Raw genomic sequence first — 19,675 nt, forward strand, 5'->3', positions numbered from 1 at the left:
CGGGCTCCCTACATGGAGTCTGCTTCTCCCTTTGCCTGTGTCTCTGCCTCTCTCCCTTTCTGTGTGTCTCTCATGAATAAATAAATAAAATCTTAAAAACAAAACAAAACATTTGTTTAGGGCAGCCCAGGTGGCTCAGCGGTTTAGCGCCACCTTCAGCCCAGGGCGTGATCCTGGAGGTCCAGGATCGAGTCCTAAGTCGGGTTCCCTGCATAGAGCCTGCTTCTCCCTCTGCCTCTCTCTCTCTCTGTGTCTCTCATGATTAAATAAATAAAAATCTTAAAAAAAAAAAAAAAAGTTTGTTTAAATGACAACTCACATGCCATAAAATTCACTCTCCTAAGAAGGTATATAAGTTAGTGTGAATATATTTACTGTGTGTAGCCATCACTGTTATAATTCCAGAACATTTTAGTTACCCTTAAAACAAAACTCAGATCTGTGAGCAATTACTCCCCCACCTGCCCCATGGTCCCAGAATTCACCAATCTAGTTTCCATCTCTGTAGGTGTGCAGGTTCTTCAAATGCTACTTTTTCAAATATATATATATATATATCTTTTTGTAAATTTGCTTCCCATCCCTGTGCATGGCCCCCATGCCACCCAGCTCATTTCCCTGGAGGTGACCGGTGTTTGTTTATCCTTCCAGAGAAAGTGCACACAGACACACGTGTGGAGAGAGGTCCACGTGTCCTTTTTTCCCCATTAATAGTGGTCTTCCCTTCCCGTGTTCTACAGCATCCACATTAGGACATGAAGAGCTGTCTTATTCTTGGTAATTATTGCATTACATTACATTGAAAGAATGTGCCGTAATTTAATGAGCCTTACCCATGGATACAGGTCATTTCTTTTTTTTTTTTTTTTTTAAGATTTTATTTATTTATTCATGAGAGGCACAGAGGGAGAGAGAGGCAGAGACACAGGCAGAGGGAGAAGCAGGCTCCATGCAGGGAGCCCGATGTGGGACTCCATCCTGGGTCTCCAGGATCACGCCCTAGGCTGCAGGCGGTGCTAAACCACTGGGCCACTGGGGGCTGCCCGACACAGGTCATTTCTAATACAATTCTATTCCATTTATTTAAAAAAGGAAAAAAAATGGGACTGCACACACAGAGCATCCTCTTCACCATCCCTTCACCTTGGATTTTCCTCCTCACCTGGCCTTCCATTGTGATGCTGGGAGTCAGCCCTGGGGCCTACAGATAGTGGGAGTATGTGACCTGGGTCTTCTCCATCCCTCACCTGGCATCACTCTACCTACTCTGGGCAAGGTGACTCTGGCCTTTTCCCTAGATACTCTCTCTGAAGGTGGAGGAAATTCTCGTGAGCTTGGCTGTTTGCATGCCTGCTAATGCTGACCTCACACACAAGGCAGGTTTATGCCCAGCCTCCACCACCCCGCCCCCAGCCCAGCCCCAGAATCCTTCCTTCTGCAGGTGAGGCCCGTAATGAGACATGTTCAAATGCAGGCCAGGGAGAGCCCTCCAGAGACTTGCGGGCTCCAAGATGAACCAGCTGAATAAAATATTCATATCACCCCCCAGGGGCTTGCTTACGCATGCACACACAATATGGTGACTCAGTTTCTGCTCCATTTTCTCCTTCAGAAGAACAAGAACAAGAAAAAAGGCAAAGATGAGAAGTGTGGCTCTGAGGTGACCACGCCGGAGAACAGCTCCTCCCCAGGGATGATGGACATGCATGGTGAGCTCTCCTGCCAGGCCCTGGGCTGTGGCAGGGCCCTCGGGTTTTGTTCTCACCAGCAGGTTTGTTCACATTCCAGGCGAGGGTAGGAGGGCTGGGCAGCACCGGGAGGCCTCTGTACCCAAGAGAAGGCTCAGCGGAGGAGAAACTTCTGTTCCCAGCACAGCAAGCCATGAAACATAAAACAAGCCAGAGACACAAAATAAGACCTTCTTGCCTAGTGACACAAACCTCACAGGAGATGACCTGTCAGCCCCGTGTGTGTTCAGGAACTCTTTTTTGGGTATATGCTCATTTTCCCTCCTAGGCCTGACCTACCATAAAAATGATGATATTTTCCATTTCTGATTTTACTTTGGCTGCTGGGAAACTCTAAACTGGATTTTAACATCCTGTTAATCACTCTGGGACCCTGGGGACCTGCCTTCCACATTGACATCCTGCCTTTCTTCGCTGACTTATTTTCAAAAGTTATGTCTCACTGATTGAATCCAGGCTGGAGACCTGCTTTAGCCAGTCTGCAGTTTTGACATTGCTGGGGTTGAGTTCCTGTTTTGCCTTGTTAACTGAGAGGAAAGGCACAAATCATAAGTGATGGCTTCGTAATATGTATCCAGATTACATTCATCCATGTAACCAGCCCAGATTGAGACGGAACGTTCCTGGCAATCCTGCCTGACTTCTGACCTGAGAGATTCAAACATAACATTTCTGAAAAATGGGGTTTCTGATATTCATAAATTAGGAAATGTGCATTTCTGCCATCCTTTGAAAAATCAGACCCAGAAACTCTGGGTATGTTCCCTCAAGGCGGCAGCAGCTGTTTCTACCGGAGGCTGTGGCCACTCCAGGACCACCTGCCTGGTCTGCCAGTAGAACAGCTTGTACCACTTGCCTTTTCCCATCTTTTGATCCCAGTTTCTGTTGTCCTTTTGACCACCCAGGCCTTTCATACACCAAGCTGGTATTAGATAAATAAGTACACCAAAGGGGAATATTGGTTTGATCGAGTTTCTGCCCCCTCTGGTTCTGGGGCTGTCTTGCTCTGGGGAAGGAGTACCATTTGCCTAAGCTGACCATTCTAGAAAACACAATCACGAGCTCCGAGGGCAGGCTTCAAGAAATTACAGAGGGGTTTTGCTGATGGCTGATGTGTCAAGAAAGCCCCTCACTGGCTGTACAATCGCAATTGAATTATTGGGCACAATTGAACTAGGTATTTGAGCTGGGACAAATCTGCCCCCTGGCATCACTTAGATCCCCACTCTCTAGGGATTGAGAAGACATTCCCCCCCCCCCCCCCCCCCCCCCCGGCTCACAGGTGAGAGCCTTATAGAGCAGAGGACAAGATCCCACCTGCGTTCACATCTGACTCCCCAGGATCTCCCCCGGGTGTGTTATTTAACATGTAACCTTTAGGTCTGTTTTCAGTCTGTCCAATGGGAATGGTAATGCCCACTCCATAAAGTCCTTTTGAGTATTAAATAAGATAATTCCCTAAAAGCCCTTTGGTGTGTTAATAGATGACATTTAAGGAGCTGTCACAATGTGCCAAGCATCTCGCTAAGTCCATTTCATGTCTTACCTCATTTCATCGTAAAAACAAATCTCTTGCAGATAAGGAAATGAAGGTTCAGGGCAGTGGCTGCCCCAGGTTAGGAAGCTCATGAATGCCAGCGGTGGCCTTGAGGTTCTTTGGAGGCAGAATCCAAGTGTGTGGCCACCAACCCAGGCATTCCTGATATAGGAGCCTCACTCACCTTCTCAGTATCCTTTCCATTTTAGTACATGTGCACCCAAGACCTGTGTGTAGCCACCAGACATGGATGTGTCCAAAGGCAAGGAAAGATATAGGCCTGGGCAGGATGATCTGAAAGGCTCCCACTGGGGTAGTGGGCATCTGCAGCCACCTCTTTCGTGTCTGAGAATCTACCAGTGTTAACTTGAGTGTCAGGGTCATGTGGTTACCAGGTGACCAGGTTAACCTCCAGCAGCTAACTTGTTAAACATTAGTGCTTGTTGTCCTTAATTAACATAACTTCATGCTGGGATCCACGGTTTGGGTCTCTGCCTTTCATTCACATGCACACCTAGGTTGGTATAGGAAGAAAGTTCAGATTTTCTTAAAAGGCAAATCAGGAGAGCACACTTTTTTTTTTTTAAGTCCCAGAATTAACAAAAGGATGCTTTTGTGTAACTAGTACACTTAGAATAAGATGCAGTTTACCTGGCTGGGACCGTGTGACTGCCTGGCGCTTCCTCAGCAGGTTGTTTGGAGTTGGGCAGACCAACCTGAGCAAGGGGTTCTTCTGCTTAGAGCCTCAGTCTCTCCCTCTGTACAGGAGGGAGGTACCGGCCCCTACCTGGCAGGTTGTTGGGAAGATGAAACAAAGTGACCGTCAGTGTTTTTGCTCAGTGCCAGCATGTAGTAGGTGCCTAGAAAGTGTGAGTCTGCTGTTCCGTGTCTCCCTCTCGTTCTCTGTTTTACAAAAGTAGCCTCGGTCCCAGGTGCCCAGCATGGCCCAGAAAAGCAGTGTGGTAATATTTTTGAAATCGCCACTTGGGTATCTGCAACTTAACATGACTCTCTCAGGCTAAGATAGGGTTCAGGGCCAGGGGATATGTGCCCCTGGACTCTCAGCCTTGCCACCAGCTCAACCACAAATGCTTTGTTCAGATAGCTTCTCTTTTTTTCTCTGTATTATGAAAAATTTCATAATTGAGAACAGTAGGAAGAATAGCGTGATGAACTTCATATATCTGTCACCTAGGTTTTCACTAGCATGCCATGTTTGCCTCATCTTTTTTTTAATATATTGAGTTTTTTAATTGAAGTGCAATTTACATATAAAACATGCTTAGCTCTCAAGTGTTAAGTTCAGGGAACTCTGACAATCGTAGGCAGCCCATGCTGAAGTGTTTTAAAATAAGTTTCCCTGCATTCCCTCAAAATAAGTTTTAAGTCTGTGGCTAAACCTTCAGCATGCGTCACGAATAAATGACATTTCTATACACCTGCGATGCTTTCACTCCTAACAAAAGTCATAGTTACTTCATCATGTCTTCTAAATCCCAGACTATATTCAAATTCCCCAGTTGTTCCAAAATGTCCCTTACAAGCTGGCCCATTCCAAACAGAATCTAAGTAGTTTTCACATGTCCTGTTTAGCTGTTAATTCTCTTGAATTTCTTTGTAATAATCTTCCCTGCTTCTCTCTTTCTCTCTCTCTCTCCCTCTCTCCCTGTCTCCATCTCTGTTTCTCTCTTTTCTTTTTTTGACCTGAAGAGCTGGGTGGATTATTCTGTGGAATACCCTCCCTTCTGTTAACATGTCCCTCTCACTCTTTTATTTTGTATCAGGTGGAAGTTGGTCTAGACACTTGGTTAGATCAATGGAACATTTTTGGCAACACTTCGGAATGGACCATGCTTCAGCCTTTGTGTTGTTACAGAGCCAGGTGCACAAATCTGGCTTCTTCACCCAGAACGAGGCCTCAAATGTCCTCTAAAGACTTAAAATGTGGGAAGCCCTGTCTGTAGACAGCTGCACCTCTCCTCCCCCAAGGACTGAGCCAGCAGGGGAAGCTCCCAGAAGCCTCTTCCTTGCAGAACATGCAGAATGGCCCCAGGTGGCTGGCTTATTTCCGAAGTGTCTCCTTCCCTGGGAGGAAGGAGGCTGAGCCCCTAACACACCTTTCCTCAGTAGCTGTGGCATTTCACCCTGTGGTTCTGTCAGAAAGCTGAGCCCCTAACTCACCTTTCTTCAGTAGCTGTGGCATTTCACCCTATGATTCTGTTCCCCTTGCAGATGATAACAGCAACCAGAGTTCCATCGCAGATGCCTCCCCGATCAAACAGGAGAATAGCAGTAACTCCAGCCCTGCTCCGGAGCCCAGCTCAGCTGTGCCTGGCGAAGGTACTGACGCCAAGGCTGATGAGGCCCAGGCCGATGGGAAGGAGCTCCCTGGGGCCGAAGGTATGTGTCTGCAGGGACTGAGCCTTCATATAGTTGGTTGATAGGTCTCTAGGAGGGCCTGTTACATGCCAACCCCTAGAAGATCACGGTAGAAGAAAGGTAATGCCTAGACTAGCTCATATTCTTGTGGGGGAATTTAAAAATACTACAGTCTAGTTTTTGGAAGATAAGTTCTGTGGCAAACCATAAGAGAAATAGAGAGTCTTGGTGAATTATAGGGACTGTTTTATTTTTAAATAGGGTGGCCAGGGAAGGCTTCATTAAGAAGGTGACATTAGAGCATATTAGGCTAAAATTAGGTAAGGGAGCAAACCTTGTGGAAAAGTGGGAGAAAGCACTATGGCAGATGGAATGGGCGGTGCGAAGGCCCTCAGGCAAGGGTATGCTCAGTGGCTGGGGAAGGGAGGATGAAGGGTTCACAAAGTGAGATGAAATCAGAGATGAAATCGAAGGACCTTGAGTGTTGGGTATCTTAGGCCACTAAACAGGCCCTTGCTTCTGTGCCGAGTAAGACAGGATTGAGTGCCATGGTCTAGAGAATCAGTTTGGTTGCTGTGATTGGGAACAGATAGTAGGGCTATAGCAGTCATCCAAATGGAAGGTGACTGCTGGTGTGGGCAGGGTGGGAGCGATGAAGGTGGTAAGAAGTAGTCTGGTTGTGGAGGACATATATGTACTTGTATATGTGTATGTTTATTTTTGTCTATTTTGAGATCTCTGGATTCTTTTTTTTTAAGATTTTATCTTTTTTTTTTTTTTAACTTTATTTACTTATTCGTGAGAGACACAGGCAGAGGGAGAAGCAGGCTCCATGCAGGGAGCCCGATGTGGGACTTGATCCCAGGATTCCAGGATCATGCCCTGGGCCAAAGGCAGGCGCTAAACCTCTGAGCCACCCAGGGATCCCTGGATTCTTTTTTGAAAAGATTTTATTTATTCATTCATGAGACACATAGAGAGACCCTGGGATCATGACCTGAGCCAAAAGCAGACACTCAGCCACTGAGCCACCCAGATTCCCGAGATCTCTGGATTCTTTTTTTTTTTTTTAAGATTTTATTTATTTATTCGTGAGAGAGAGACAGAGACAGAGACAGAGAGGGAGAAGCAGGCTCTATGCAGGGAGCCTGACGTGGGACTCGATCCCGGGTCTCTAGGATCACGCCCTGGGCTGAAGGTAGCACTAAATCATTGAGCCACCCAGGCTACCCAGATCTCTGGATTCTTTATTATTATTATTTTTTTATTTTTTAAGATTTTATTTATTCGTAAGAGACACAGAGATAGAGGCAGAGACACAGGCAGAGGGAGAAGTGGGCTCTATGCAGGGAGCCTGACGTGGGACTCGATCCTGGGTCTCCAGGATTACCCCGGGCCTAAGGCGGCGCTAAACCACTGAGCCACCTGGGCTGCCCGGATCTCTGGATTCTTAATGAAAATTTTCAAACATACAGAAAAATGAAAAGAACAGGGTACTGTCCTGTATATGCCCACTGAATTTGGCAATTATTAATTTGTTTTGCTTTGTCTGTAAATATTTGGGGAGGGAGGCATTTGAAGGTAACTTACAGATCTTACAGCATTTCTTCCCTGAACACTTCAGTACACATCTCTTAAAAATAAGAATTTTCTGGGACGCCAGCAGTTGAGCGTCTGCCTTCGACCCAGGGTGTGATCCTGGAGTCCTGGGATCGAGTCCTACCTTGGGCTCCCCGCAGGGAGTCTGCTTCTCTCTCTGCCTATGTCTTGCCTCTCTCTGTGTAATTCATTCATTCATAAATAAGTAAGCATATATATATATATGCTAAAATATATATATTTAAAAAGATTTTAATATATATTTATATATATAAATATTTAAAATATATATATTTATTATGTATATATTTTAAAAGATTTTTTTACATGATCACAAGTACTATCATTACACCTAAGAAGACCAGTCCATAGTTCTTGATTGTCCGATATCGAGGTATATTCTGAAGGTCCAAGATGGGAGTATGTGTTGACATGTGGTACCTGGGCTGAGCGGGGACTGGAGGGTGACCCCTAGCATCTGGAGGGATGGCCTTGCCAGAATCTGTGAAGAGAGGATGAGGAGGGCCAGCTGGGGGTAAAGCACCTGCAGACACCCAAGCTGAGCATGAGATCTGGCTGCTGTGCTGTTTACCCAACAGGGAAGGCAGCAGAGGGAGGGAGGCTTCTCTGTGTCATGGCATCGATTCAAACCCCGTTCCATTGTCTTTGACACACTTTCCCACACCTGCTTTGTGTGAGACTTGGTGCTGGTCCGCCTCCTGCCCCAAGAACTCAGAGGGAAGCAGGGGGATATGGACACCAAAATTGAGAATGAGACTCCCCAGAGGTCGCAGACAGACTAGATCTAGCGCATGGCATGGGGCTGCTGCTATTTTTATTTTTAATTTGAATTGGATGTCAAAATCTTAAAATGAAATAATTTCACTTAAAATAAGATTGATTTCCACCTTCTCTTGAGGAAATCAGAAGATCTGACAATACTGAGTCTGCTTTTCCGTGGAGCAGCGCCCGTTAGAGCAGACACGTGGTTGCCCTTCCAGGGAGGGTGAGTGGGCCCACTTTGGCCAGCTACCACACTCCCCGCCACTCCCTGATATGACACTGAGTCCCAAGAGTCATGCCCTCGTATTATTCCATGATCACTGTTGCTTTTCTTATTGTACATTTAAAGGAAAAATTAAGATTTTTTTTTTTAACCTATTTCTCATCGAAAGTAGACAAGTAAAAGTCTGAGAGGTTGGGGAATATCTATTTAAGGAACAGGAGAATAGGGGCAGCCTGGGTGGCTCAGTGGTTTAGCACCTGCCTTCGGCCCAGGGTGTGATCCTGGAGACCCAGGATCAGGTCCCACGTCAGGCTCCCTGCATGGAGCCTGCTTCTCCCTCTGCCTGTGTCTCTGCCTCTCTCTCTCTCTCTCTCTCTCTGTCGTGAATAAATAAATAAAAAAAAAAAAAAAAAAAAAAGGAACAGGGGAATATTCCTTTAGGGGTTTTTTTTGTGTGTGTGTTTTTGTTTTGTTTTGTTTTTTTTCTTATCTGTGTCTGAGTTGAACCATCCCCATGACTCATTTGTGGCACTGCCTGGCCCTTAAGGGGGCTTTTGAGTTTGTGATCAATGCTATGTTAGTAAGAAAAGGGAGCCTAGTGGGCTCAGAAAAGGCTTTCTGGAGGAGGTGCTGCCTGACTTGGGCATACCCAAGCATGAGCAATGGGATAGAAGGGGAATGAGCAGTGCAAGCAGAAGAGACCAAGGGGCAGTGCCTGGGGACATGCAGGGGGAGTGGGGAGCCAGCCAGGCACGAGGGTCTCAGGACCTGGTGTGCCTTCCCTTTCTGAGCCGGATGAGGAAGGCGCTCATGTGCCAGGTAGACCTGTGGGTGGGGGGTAGGAGGGATGCAGGTGACCCTGCACACAGGAAGTAATTCAGGACACAGACTGGACAGCCCCCTCACCCAGAGCCTCCAATGTCCTCCCCCTGCCCAGGAGGACCACTGTTGAGTCTAATGTGCTCCCCTACGACTCATTAGAGAGATAGTGCATCTAGAAGAATCTAGATGTGATTATAACCTTTTTTAAGACTACCCTTAACAATCACCTTGGACGTGCAGGCATTTAAAATTTGGGTAGAGGGGCACCTAGGTGGCTCAGTGGTTAAGCATCTACCTTTGGCTCGGGTCATGATCTGAGGGTCCTGGGATCAAGTCCCTCATCGGGCTCTGCATGGAGCCTGCTTCTCCCTCTGCCTGTATCTCTTCCTCTCTCTGTATCTCTCATGAATGAATAAATAAAATCTTTAAAAAATAAAATAAAATGAAATTTGAGTAGATCTCCATTTTCCTCCAGAGAAGTGGTGGACAGGGTTTCTCAACCTCAGTACTGTTGGCATTTGGGGCCATATGGGTCTTTCATGTGGGGCCATCCCATGTGTGATGGGATGTTGGGAAGCATCCCTGGCTTCTCTCCACCGGCTGCCAGTAGCATGCCCCACCCCTGGTTGTGACACCAAAAATATTTTCAGACACTACCAGATGCCCCCCCAGGGGCAAGGGGCAAAATCATCCTTAGTTGAAAGCCACCATAGTGGCAGGAGGTTTGACATGGGCCTTCCAGGTGAGCATCCTCTCTTGTCCCCATGACAGCCCTGTGTTACTGTGGCTCTGCGGGCAGAGGGCAGTGGAACCAGTGGGCTGGGATCGGGGACCAGTCACATCTAGGCTGACACTTGCTAGCAGCACAGCCTTGGGCTGACAGCGTCACCTCCTGCAAGCCTTCCTGTTTCCTTATTTATAAAATGAGACAAATGAAAGTTGCCTTCCTCATCAAGTCCCCAAAAGGAATGGGGCAGGAAGGAAAGCAAAGTGCTCACCCAAGCCTGAGCCTGACATGTCAGGAAGGCCTGGTGAGTGAGGGGAGGTAATACGTATCTGCAGGTCCGGGTGTGCACACATCCTGGCTTCTTTCCCATCCTGTGTGCTTTCTCCCTCATTTCTCCTATGTCTGGGATCTGCATCTCCTTTGCCCTAAAACTCAGTTAAAGCTCAACTGCAGAAATTGCTTCTTGGTTCGCTGCTTCCAGAACTGCCATGTTTTTGGTAGCTACTACCCCCACCCCCTACCCCCCCTCCTTGTCCCTACTACCACCAAAAGCTTTACCAGTCTAGGTGGGAACTATACCAGAGTCCTCTTCTGAGGACCCCAGGCCACTGGGCCAGCCACAGTTACCCAGCATTGCTGGGGTGGCAGGGTGGAGAGTGTGCCACAGTTGAGGGGAGCCCTCATGGGAAAGGCATGAAAGCCTCCCAGGTGGGTGCATGCAGCCTGCAGGACAGGGTGGGTTAGTTGCCAGCTGTTGACCTTGCTTTGAACTTGTTTACTGCTGAGTGAGTTCAGGGAATGACATAATGTCCAAACTCACTGGACTAAATTTAGGTCCTAGGAAAATAATTTCCCTTGGGTGAGTTCCAGCACCAGCACTAGAGAATCAGGCCGCTGCACCAAGCCCTTGAGTGCAACGTGAGCTTTAGGGGCCAGTTCCCATGGAGCTCTCAGGCCGAGCAGGGGGTCAGCATGACTCTCCGGGTGACTGTCCATGACTTCTGCACCTCCCTGTCCAGTCTGCAGAGCTCACTGTGTCAGGTGAAAAGGAGAGGCCAGAGGAGGCCAATAACAGTTCAAAGTGTTTGCTAAAGCAAAACATATATTAGGAAATAAAATGTAATGTTAACATGGATTAAAAAAATTTTTTTTTAATTTTTTTTTAAGAATTGAGATGAAATTCACCCTCTGGGGTGCCTGGGTGGTTCAGCTGGTTAAGCATCTGCCTTCGGCTCAGGTCACGATCTGGGATCCTAGGATCAAGCCCGGGGTCCCTGCTCAGTAGAGAGTATGCTTCTCCTCCCTCTGCCCTTCCTCCTCCCATTCACGCACACTCCTGTGTGAGATCTCTTTCTCTCTCTCAAACAAATAAAATCTTTATTAAAAAATAAAAAAGAAGAAGAAAGAAAGAAAGAAATACACCTCTGTCCAGTTCTAAAACATTTCCATCGCCCCAAAAGGAAACTCTGTATGCATAAACTGCTGCTTCCCCTTCCCCGTGGTCCCAACCCCCACCTACTGCCAATCTGCTTTCTGTATGCATTTGCCTGTTCTGGATGTTTCATGTAAGTGGGTGTGTAATATGTGGGCTTTTTGTATTTGGCTTCTGTCACCCGGGATCGTGTTTTTGAGGTTCATCCACACTATAGCAGGTGTCACTCCCTCCTTCCTTTAAGTGACTCAGTAATACTCCACTGTGTGGATGTGCCACATTTTGTTTTTTGATTCATTTGTGAATTTACATTTGGGCTATTTCCATCTTTTTGGCTGTTGGAAGTAGTACTACTATGAACATTCATGTACAAATACTAGTTTGAGGACCTATTTTCAGTTCTTTTGAGTCTCTACCTAGTGCTAGAGTAGCTGGGTTTAACTTTCTGAGGAATTGCCATTCACATGGGCGTTTAGAGTAAAACAAGGGGCATCTGGGTGGCTCAGTGGTTGAGCATCTGCCTTTGGCTCAGGTTGTGATCCCAGGCATCCTGGGATCGAGTTCCACATCAGGCTCCCTTTGCCTATGTCTCTGCCTCTCTCTGTGTGTCTCTCATGAATAAATAAATAAATAATCTTAAAAAAACAAAAACAAAATAGAGATGCCTGACTGGATCCGTCCGTAAAGTGTGTGACTCTTGATTTCAGGGTCGTGAGCGGGAGTGCCATGTTGGGTATAGAAATTACTTAAATAAATAATTTTTTTTAAGTAAAACAAATATCAAACAGTGTCAGGGTTCTGGGGAGTGTGGTCCTGTGCCCTAGGTAAAGTTCCTCCCCGCTGGGGTTATTTTGTTACTTGAGCACTTCCCCTGTCATTCCACTTAAGTCCACACAGTGACTCACTTGACACGGTGGCTGTAATCAGCCTTGATGGTTTTTAGGGGTCCCTGAGGAAGACCCCCAAGCCTCTCTGCGATAGCAGAAATACCCAGCTAAGGCCCTGGCAGAGTGGCAGGCCTCTGGGTGCTGCCCTCAAGATATTGGGGCTGCTCGTTTGGGAAGTAAGTGCATGTGTTAACAGCAGCTTACCTGAGATGGACATGCCAGGAGGTCAGCCTCCTTGGGAGAGGAGAGCCTCACACCTGCCTTCTGCCCTGCTCCCCAGCCCTCTGCCCCGCACTGGCTTCAGGCTGTGGAGTGCTGCCGACTTTGGTCCATCTCTCCATATTGCTTGCTCACTTTAAAACTGAAGCCTGGATATTTTCTTTTTCCTTTCTGCCTCAGAAGCCTCAAAGTAAGACATTATTGAGTATTCTAGTGCACTTTGAAAGAAATCAGGGTGATGGGGATCCCTGGGTGGCTCAGTGGTTTGGCGCCTGCCTTTGGCCCAGGGCGCGATCCTGGAGTCCCGGGATCGAGTCCCACGTTGGGCTCCCGGCATGGAGACTGCTTCTTCCTCCTGTGTCTCTGCCTCTCGCTCTCTCTCTCTCTCTCTCTCTCTCTCTGTCTATCATAAATAAATAAATAAATAAATCTTAAAAAAAAATAAAGAAATCAGGGTGACAAATGTTGTTAGGGCCTTGGATGCAAGCAGAGTGGGGCTCTGGGCAGGATGTTGCTGCTCCCCCCCGTGAGCTCTGTGGCTCGATGCCCAAAATAAGCTTCAGGTACCAACACTGCTACCTCGTACAGCCAACTACGGCCTGCCACTTCCTTCAGCTAAAGGAGCAGGGCGGGGAGGGGAGCAGAGAGACTGATGCATAAGAAATAGCCCAAATAATTGGTGAAACAGGATTCATAAATAAGTGATTGCTTGATAGAAGCCATGAAGTCATCTTGCACACTCTTGTATTCAGAGAATTTTTAAAGACATGAAAATTTTTTCTAAAATTCTGTGTGATCTCTGTCAGGGGGGAGAACAGAGAATTAAAAGCATGTTGGGGGAGAACATCTGGAGAGATGAAAATAAATCCTCTGAAATGTTAGTGGGTTGGTAGTTGTGGGTGGGGTGAGATAATCACTGATTCTAACTTTTTTTCCCTGTATTTTCTGTTTCTATGCAATGATCAGTCATTGCTCTGAGGTCAGGAAAATACCCATATTACTAAGAGAAATGTCTACAAAAGGGCAGTTACCTCCGCAGGCTCCCCAGGTGCAGCATGCAGGCTCTGGAGTGAAAGAGGGAGGAGTCAGCAGCCATGATGTTTGGAACATGTTGTGCCCACTGGAGGGCGCCAGATGCACATGGCACAAAGCATGCAGCATCCCTAAGATGTCCTCTGGGGCAGGCGGCAGGTAGTGGGTGTGCAGGAAAGGGCTGGAGGCCCTAGGGCCAGCCACTTAACATGACCTCACTAAAAACTTAAGAGGCTTCCCAAGCCCTCCCAGCTCCTTGCAACCCTGACAGACCGCCTGGCCACAAAAACTACCCAGTTCCAGGTATTTTTAGTAATAGGTCCATCTGGTTCCACATCTCACGTGTCTGAAAACAGCTTCTGTCATCTTGCTTTCCCTTAGATGCTTCTGACGAGCAGAATTCACAGTCTTCAATGGAAAACTCGATGAACAGTTCAGAGAAAGTAGAACGGCAGCCATCTGGAGACGCGGGTCTAGCTGCAGAGATGTCCGCAATCTCTCAGGTACCTCGATCGAGGCCTCAGAGGGGCAGCCAGATCAGCCAGGAGCCCGTTGGGGTGTCGGGGGTACGTTGAAAGGTGTTTTGTTATTTTGTTTTGTTGTTTTTTCCCTGTATCCATGGAGCAGGATTCGTGAGTATCCTGTGTCCCGCCCTGGGCATTAGAGCTACAGCAAAGGCCAGGACACAGGGCCCAGCCCTCAGGGAGGAGGATATAGGAAAAGGAGGCATCCTCTTTCCCAGCCTCAGCTTTATCACTTTGTTTACCCAGGTCCACGAAAGCATTGCCTGCTCTAGTGACTTAAAGTCAACTTCCTTTATTGCTGGGACAATAAGTCTTCAGAATCTTAAATGCAAGATGAATCATGTTTTGGAATTTTGCAACTGACTGCACTGCCCCCTTGCTTCGACCCCGTTCTGGGTCATCACTGTTTGTCAGCATCTGGTCTGAATCAGACAGTGCAGGAACAGGTGGCTACCGGCTAGGAACAAACACCCTGGATTCGAATCCCAGCTCCTTAACTTAGCATAACCGAGCCTCCTTGTCTGCAACTGCCAAAATGGGGTCATAGAAACTGTCTTGGGGCCAGAGTGCAGATGGGATGAGAGAATACGGCTAACACGCTTGGTGTGGAGCTGGACACGGGAATGCCCCAGATGCCATCATTGTGATTTTTCACTATCAACCCTCTGGGCTCACCTAAAATGAGTGGGGACCCCGAGGTGTCAAAACTTCAACTAATAAAACGATCTTCTAGTACCTCAGGAGAAACTGACAAAAAGTAGCAGCAGAAAGGTTGGAAGGGGCAGGGGGTGGCAGGATGCAGTCTGCGCTTTGCAGAGCCGCAAGCCAGGCCTCCCCCAAGGGAAAGTGCCTCCTGGACTCTAATGTCTCTATCCCCTTACCTGCAGGACACTCCTCCAAATGACCAAAGACACAGAAGGAGTGTTGATGGAAGATATGTTTGCAGTGGCAGGAAATTGGCCACAACCTAAGTTTGTCGAAAGGGGGCTGGTTAAATAATCTGTGGTCATGGATGAAACAGATGGGTATGCAGCTGTTAAAAAGGGTGTGGTTGACCCAGGTACAGACAGACAGTAAAGAATTATCCTCACAATGTGAAATGAGGAAAGCAAGACCTAGAACCTCAGGCATAGCATGAGCCCACTTGATTAAAAATCAAAGCCTTGTGTATAGTTTGTAAAAAACCAGGATGTCTGCTGGGATCTCCTGGCCTTCCAAACTCAGTTTTTTTTTTTTTTTTTCAACTTAGCTTGAAACTTTGATCCATACCCTGGCGGCATCTAGTGTTACCCCCCTGCCCTGCCCCACCCCTCAGATATCTGAAAGGTACAGGGCTCTTACATTCTAACATGCCCCCAACCTGCAGTCCCATTTCCAGGGAACCCAGACCTGAAATGGAGCCTCTTCCACTGTCTTATGCACACACAGACACAAATATTCGCCTACAGAGCTCCCAGGTCTACGAGCAAAGTGGAGGAGGATGCATTTTAGTTAAGCAACTCGACATTGACATTTGGCCATTCCTGTGTTTAAAAAAAAAAAGCTTCCCCAACCTCCCAACAGGAGGAATACTCTGGCTGTTCTCTGTATTCAACTGTCCTGAGCTTGTAGCTCCTCTCTTTTGTTCCCCTTTCTGTTTCTCCGTCCTCTTCTGTACCTTCTGGTACGCAGAGCAGTTCACCTCTCTGCAGACTCCACTCCCAAGCTCATATGCTGTCCTCCCATCCAAGTGCTCTACAGAACCAAAGGCCTCCTCTCCATTGGGACCCAGCATCCTCTGAAGAAGGCACAGTACCTGCTTTGTCCTGTCATGACCATATTGGGCTTTCATCGCTTTCAGAATGAGAAGAAGGGAGAATACAGAGGCGGCTCTTTCAGCCTCTCTATGATGCCTCAGGGTCTGCCACAAGAAGCTCATACACAGCTCACATCAAGGCCCTGGGTCTCTATATTAAACATACACTGGGCACCCATAGTGGACCAGGCCCTGTGTCAGATACTAGGGACCCAGGATGAGCCAGAGATGGGGTCCCTCCCTGCCCTCATGGGGCTCATGATGTGGTGGGTGAGGAAGAGACACAGCCAGGATATAGCAGGGACAAGCAGATGACAAGGTCATAGCACGTGCTCCAGAAAAACCAAGATGAGGATGAAAGGAGGCCTGACAGTGGAACATTGTTTGGGCTGGTGTAGGCAGAGAAATGGGCTGTGAGCAGGAATTTGAAGGATGAGAATACAGGGCCATGAGAGTAGGCTTTCTGGTCAGAGGGAACCAGAGGCTTGGGCCTGGAAATAGGAACAAGCCTGAGAACAAAAAGGAAGGCCAGGGGTCTGGGTCTAGCAGGCAAGGAAGAGAACAACCAGTTGGGTGCCGGGTCTTCTCAGCCTGGTAAGGAGCTGGCATTTTGCTCTGAAGTCAGTGGGAAAGCATCAGTGGGTTTTATGTTCTGTGTATGTTTCTATTTGGGGATTTCTTGAACTATGTTGAAAGCTGCCTAGGGACTGCACGGAGCAGGATGCTGCCTTATCTGGGCAGGTGATGGGTGCCGGTGCCAACAGTAAGGACGTGCAGCTGGGAGAGGTGGGCAGGTCCAAGGGTGTTTGGAGATGGAGTTGCTTGCTAGCTTCTTGCTAATAGGTGGTGTGTGGGACCAGGAAGAGCAAAGGAGGCCTCCTTTGCTTTGGGCAGGTGTGGTGTCATCAACAGACTTGGAGGTGGGGGGGTGGGCGCTGGTCAGGGTGGGTAAAGTCAGGAGCTGGTCTCAGGTGATGGCTCAGATTGGAGATACCGGAGTGGGAAAGTCAGGGTGGGGCGTGCGTGCTGGATGTTTTTGGGCCATGGGACTTAGGAAGTGTTCATAACTACGGGCCTTCTCCCCAGAATAACATACATGTATGTTAAACAAATGCTGAGTATCTGCCCAGACCAGGCACCCCAGCTGGGCTCTGGAGGAGCCCTGTGACTGACCACATGGCAAAGTCAGACAAGGCCTTTGAGCTTGGAGAGGTGAACTTGGAAGTTGTGCACAAATGATTACCCTAGTGATTAATTACAGACCAGGAGGCTGATGATGGGGAAGCCCTCCCTCCCTCTGGCTGGTGTGGTGAAGGGGAAGTGGGGAGCTTAGAGGCACAGGGGGCAGTGCGCTTAGGAGACCCCGAGGGAAGCCGCTGTGACAGGGACAGGAGGGGCCCTGGTGACACGGGGTTTGGTAAACATGGGCCACAGGGTCAGAACTGCGGTTTTGAACCATAGAAGCAGTCCTCAGTTTCCCCTACGGCTGGCCTACACCGCTCCCCTGGCGGCAGGCTAACCTGCATCCTCTCTTCTTCCCCAAGGATTTGGAAGGAGTGCCACCCTCTAAGAAGATGAAACTGGAGGCCTCTCAACAGAACTCAGAAGAGATGTAGACACTACATTCAGTCCTGCTTTCCATGTTTCACGGGAGGTCCATCTGCAGGCTGAATTCTAGAATAACTTCACCTGAGCAGTTCCTCTCGGGTGCAGACAGAACTACTAATTTTCCAAGTTTACCAAGTGCAAATCCAAGAAAACCCAGAACAGCGTAACTTCTCAGACACTGAAGAACTTTCTGCTGTGAAGCAAAACCCTTGAGTGTTGAAGGGACTGACTGTCTTTGGGAAGGCGGGGTCGACAGCTCAGGAGTGTCTGCACACTGTCTCTGAAGCCAAGATCACATTTGTGTTGCTGCTGTATTGTTTCATCCCCTCCCCACCTCTCCCCCACTTCTCTATTTAACGATATAAGCTATTCGAGGGTGGTACCGATCAGGGAATCGGTTTTCATCGGGGCTTTCCACTGTTTGCCCGATTCCTCCCGCTTTCTTTTTTTGTGCCTTGTGCCCTTGAGGTGACCTCTGGCATGTTTTCCTGGTTGTTTTGCATCTTCCTTTGCAAAGTGCCCTCGGGTTTTGTCCAGGTGGCTGATGCCTCCGTCCTCACGCCTCTCCTCCCTGGCCCAGGACTTCAATCTAGCGGAGCAGGCAGGGAGGAGGGGGATCCCGAGACCTCGGAAGAATGGGACTTCCTCAGCCACCTGATTTGCAGGTGTGGGGGTGTTGGGCACACCCTGGGGCCCTGGCTCCTAGGTCCAAGGTTCGAGGAATCTCAGATGTTGGGGCACTACCCTGAAGGGCTGGCTACTCGATGTGCTCTCAGCTTCTTTGGGGCATCTGAGGCCAGTGTTTCCAAGCCCACCATGGCCCGGACGGACACACAGAACCCTTCGATTGTTCTGGCACTTGCACCCTCTACCCCCACCATACCGCTTTCTCCCACACCTCCGAAGACGAAATGGCTTCTGCGGCTGACTGCAGAATTGTCTCCTTAGGACGATAAAAGGGCTGAGGAGGCTGGGAGCAGATGGCAGGAAGAGCTGGTGCTGAACTTTCTCTCCTAGGATGTTGCCTGGATTTCAAATCCGTAGTAACCTGCTACCCTCTGCCTCCCCCCCCCCCCCCCCCCATAGGGAGGCAAGATTGCAAAGCATGTTCCTGACTCTCAGAGCCAATACTCTGATGGCTTCTCATACCTGGGATGCGCTGACCGTCCCCACCAGGGAGCAGACCCTGATGATTGAGCCTCAAAGGCCAGGAACCAGGCACCCAGGAGTGGAAAGCGCTACAGTCCTCCAGAAAGGGGTGATTGTGTCCCTCCCCTTGCCTCTGTCCTCTGCCTGAGCCGAGACAGCTTCCTCTCACTAAAATGGAGATGTCCCCTTGGATGAACTGCCTGATTGTTTGGTTCTGAGGCCTGGTTTGCTCTTACTTCCTAGATGGACTCCTCGGATCTTAACCCTTTTCCTGAGCTTTCTTTACTGCACTGGACTTGCAACTCCCTTTGAGTTGAGTGAGGGGTGGGTGGGGGGTTTGCTTTGTTCTGTGGTTTTTTGTTTTTGTTTTGTTTTCGTTTTTATTTTGCTGATTGGTGCATATTCAGGTACCACCTTTGATACCTTTGACGTGTGGATCTCTCTCCTGACCACCATGGAAAGTGTCTGCCAGATTCCTTTCAAAGTTTCTGAGGGTGAGGCTCTTTTTTTTTTTAAGGGAGCCAATCTATATCCTGCACTTCAAGAAGAATCAAAATGTTCCTGAATTTCAAATACCTCATGCAAAAATGTCTCCTGAAATAAGGGAAAAAAAAAAAAACTTTGAAAATCTTAATGTTGAAGTTCGCAATGCCGAGAAAGGTTTCTGTCTTAAAAAAAAAAAAATCCTTCTCAATTTTGCCCCTCAGGCAGCCAGTCCTGTGCAGAACTGTGCTCTGCGTTACCTCTCAGCGTATCTCAAGGCGGCTTTACCTCCAGATCCTCTAGAGCTAGAGTAACTTGTTTTCCTTTGCAGCAAAAACTCCATTTTGATGCAAGATGAATTTGGATATTTATTTCCTTTCTTTTTGGGGAATGAGAGGTTAGAACCAAGACAGCTGAAGGAGAATGACACGCATCCACAGACACGGCAGGTCGGCCGCGGTGGGTCCCCCCGGGTCTCCTTCCGGTTGCAGTGGCCTCTCTGGACAGGCAAAGGGGGAGTCAACGGCAGTGGTTGAGGATGAAGACGACATCCGGGACACACTGAGGCTGTCATTTGTTTTTCTCTGAAGTGCCTGAAGGTAGGAAGGAGCCCGTGGCCCGGACCACCCCCCACCCCCTGCCCCGGCCTCTGCCATGGCCAGGCCCGGCCAAGCGCCAGTGGCCCTGCACTCCTCTCTGGCCAGGAAAGCCTTCCACGCGGGACGGTG

The 19,675-nt window shown here is 48.4% G+C and overlaps 1 protein-coding gene across 2 annotated transcripts in view; it reads left to right on the forward strand.

Annotated features, from left to right (window-relative positions):
* The window catches only part of BCL7A (BAF chromatin remodeling complex subunit BCL7A), a 28,992-nt gene extending 9,984 nt beyond the window's left edge, over window positions 1-19,008 (forward strand). The window contains exons 3-6 of one of the 2 annotated variants that reach the window (XM_041729245.1): window positions 1,613-1,709; window positions 5,518-5,685; window positions 13,770-13,954; window positions 17,252-19,008. In XM_041729245.1, the coding sequence (XP_041585179.1) occupies window positions 1,613-1,709; window positions 5,518-5,685; window positions 13,770-13,954; window positions 17,252-17,323 (522 nt within the window). In that variant the 3' untranslated portion in view covers window positions 17,324-19,008. The remainder of the gene's footprint in view (window positions 1-1,612; window positions 1,710-5,517; window positions 5,686-13,769; window positions 13,955-17,251) is intronic. The other variant, XM_041729246.1, reaches the window with a different exon arrangement.
* Window positions 19,009-19,675: the final 667 nt, after the last annotated feature.

This window comes from Vulpes lagopus, chromosome 14 (genome assembly GCF_018345385.1).
Source record: "Vulpes lagopus strain Blue_001 chromosome 14, ASM1834538v1, whole genome shotgun sequence".
Taxonomy (NCBI): domain Eukaryota; kingdom Metazoa; phylum Chordata; class Mammalia; order Carnivora; family Canidae; genus Vulpes; species Vulpes lagopus.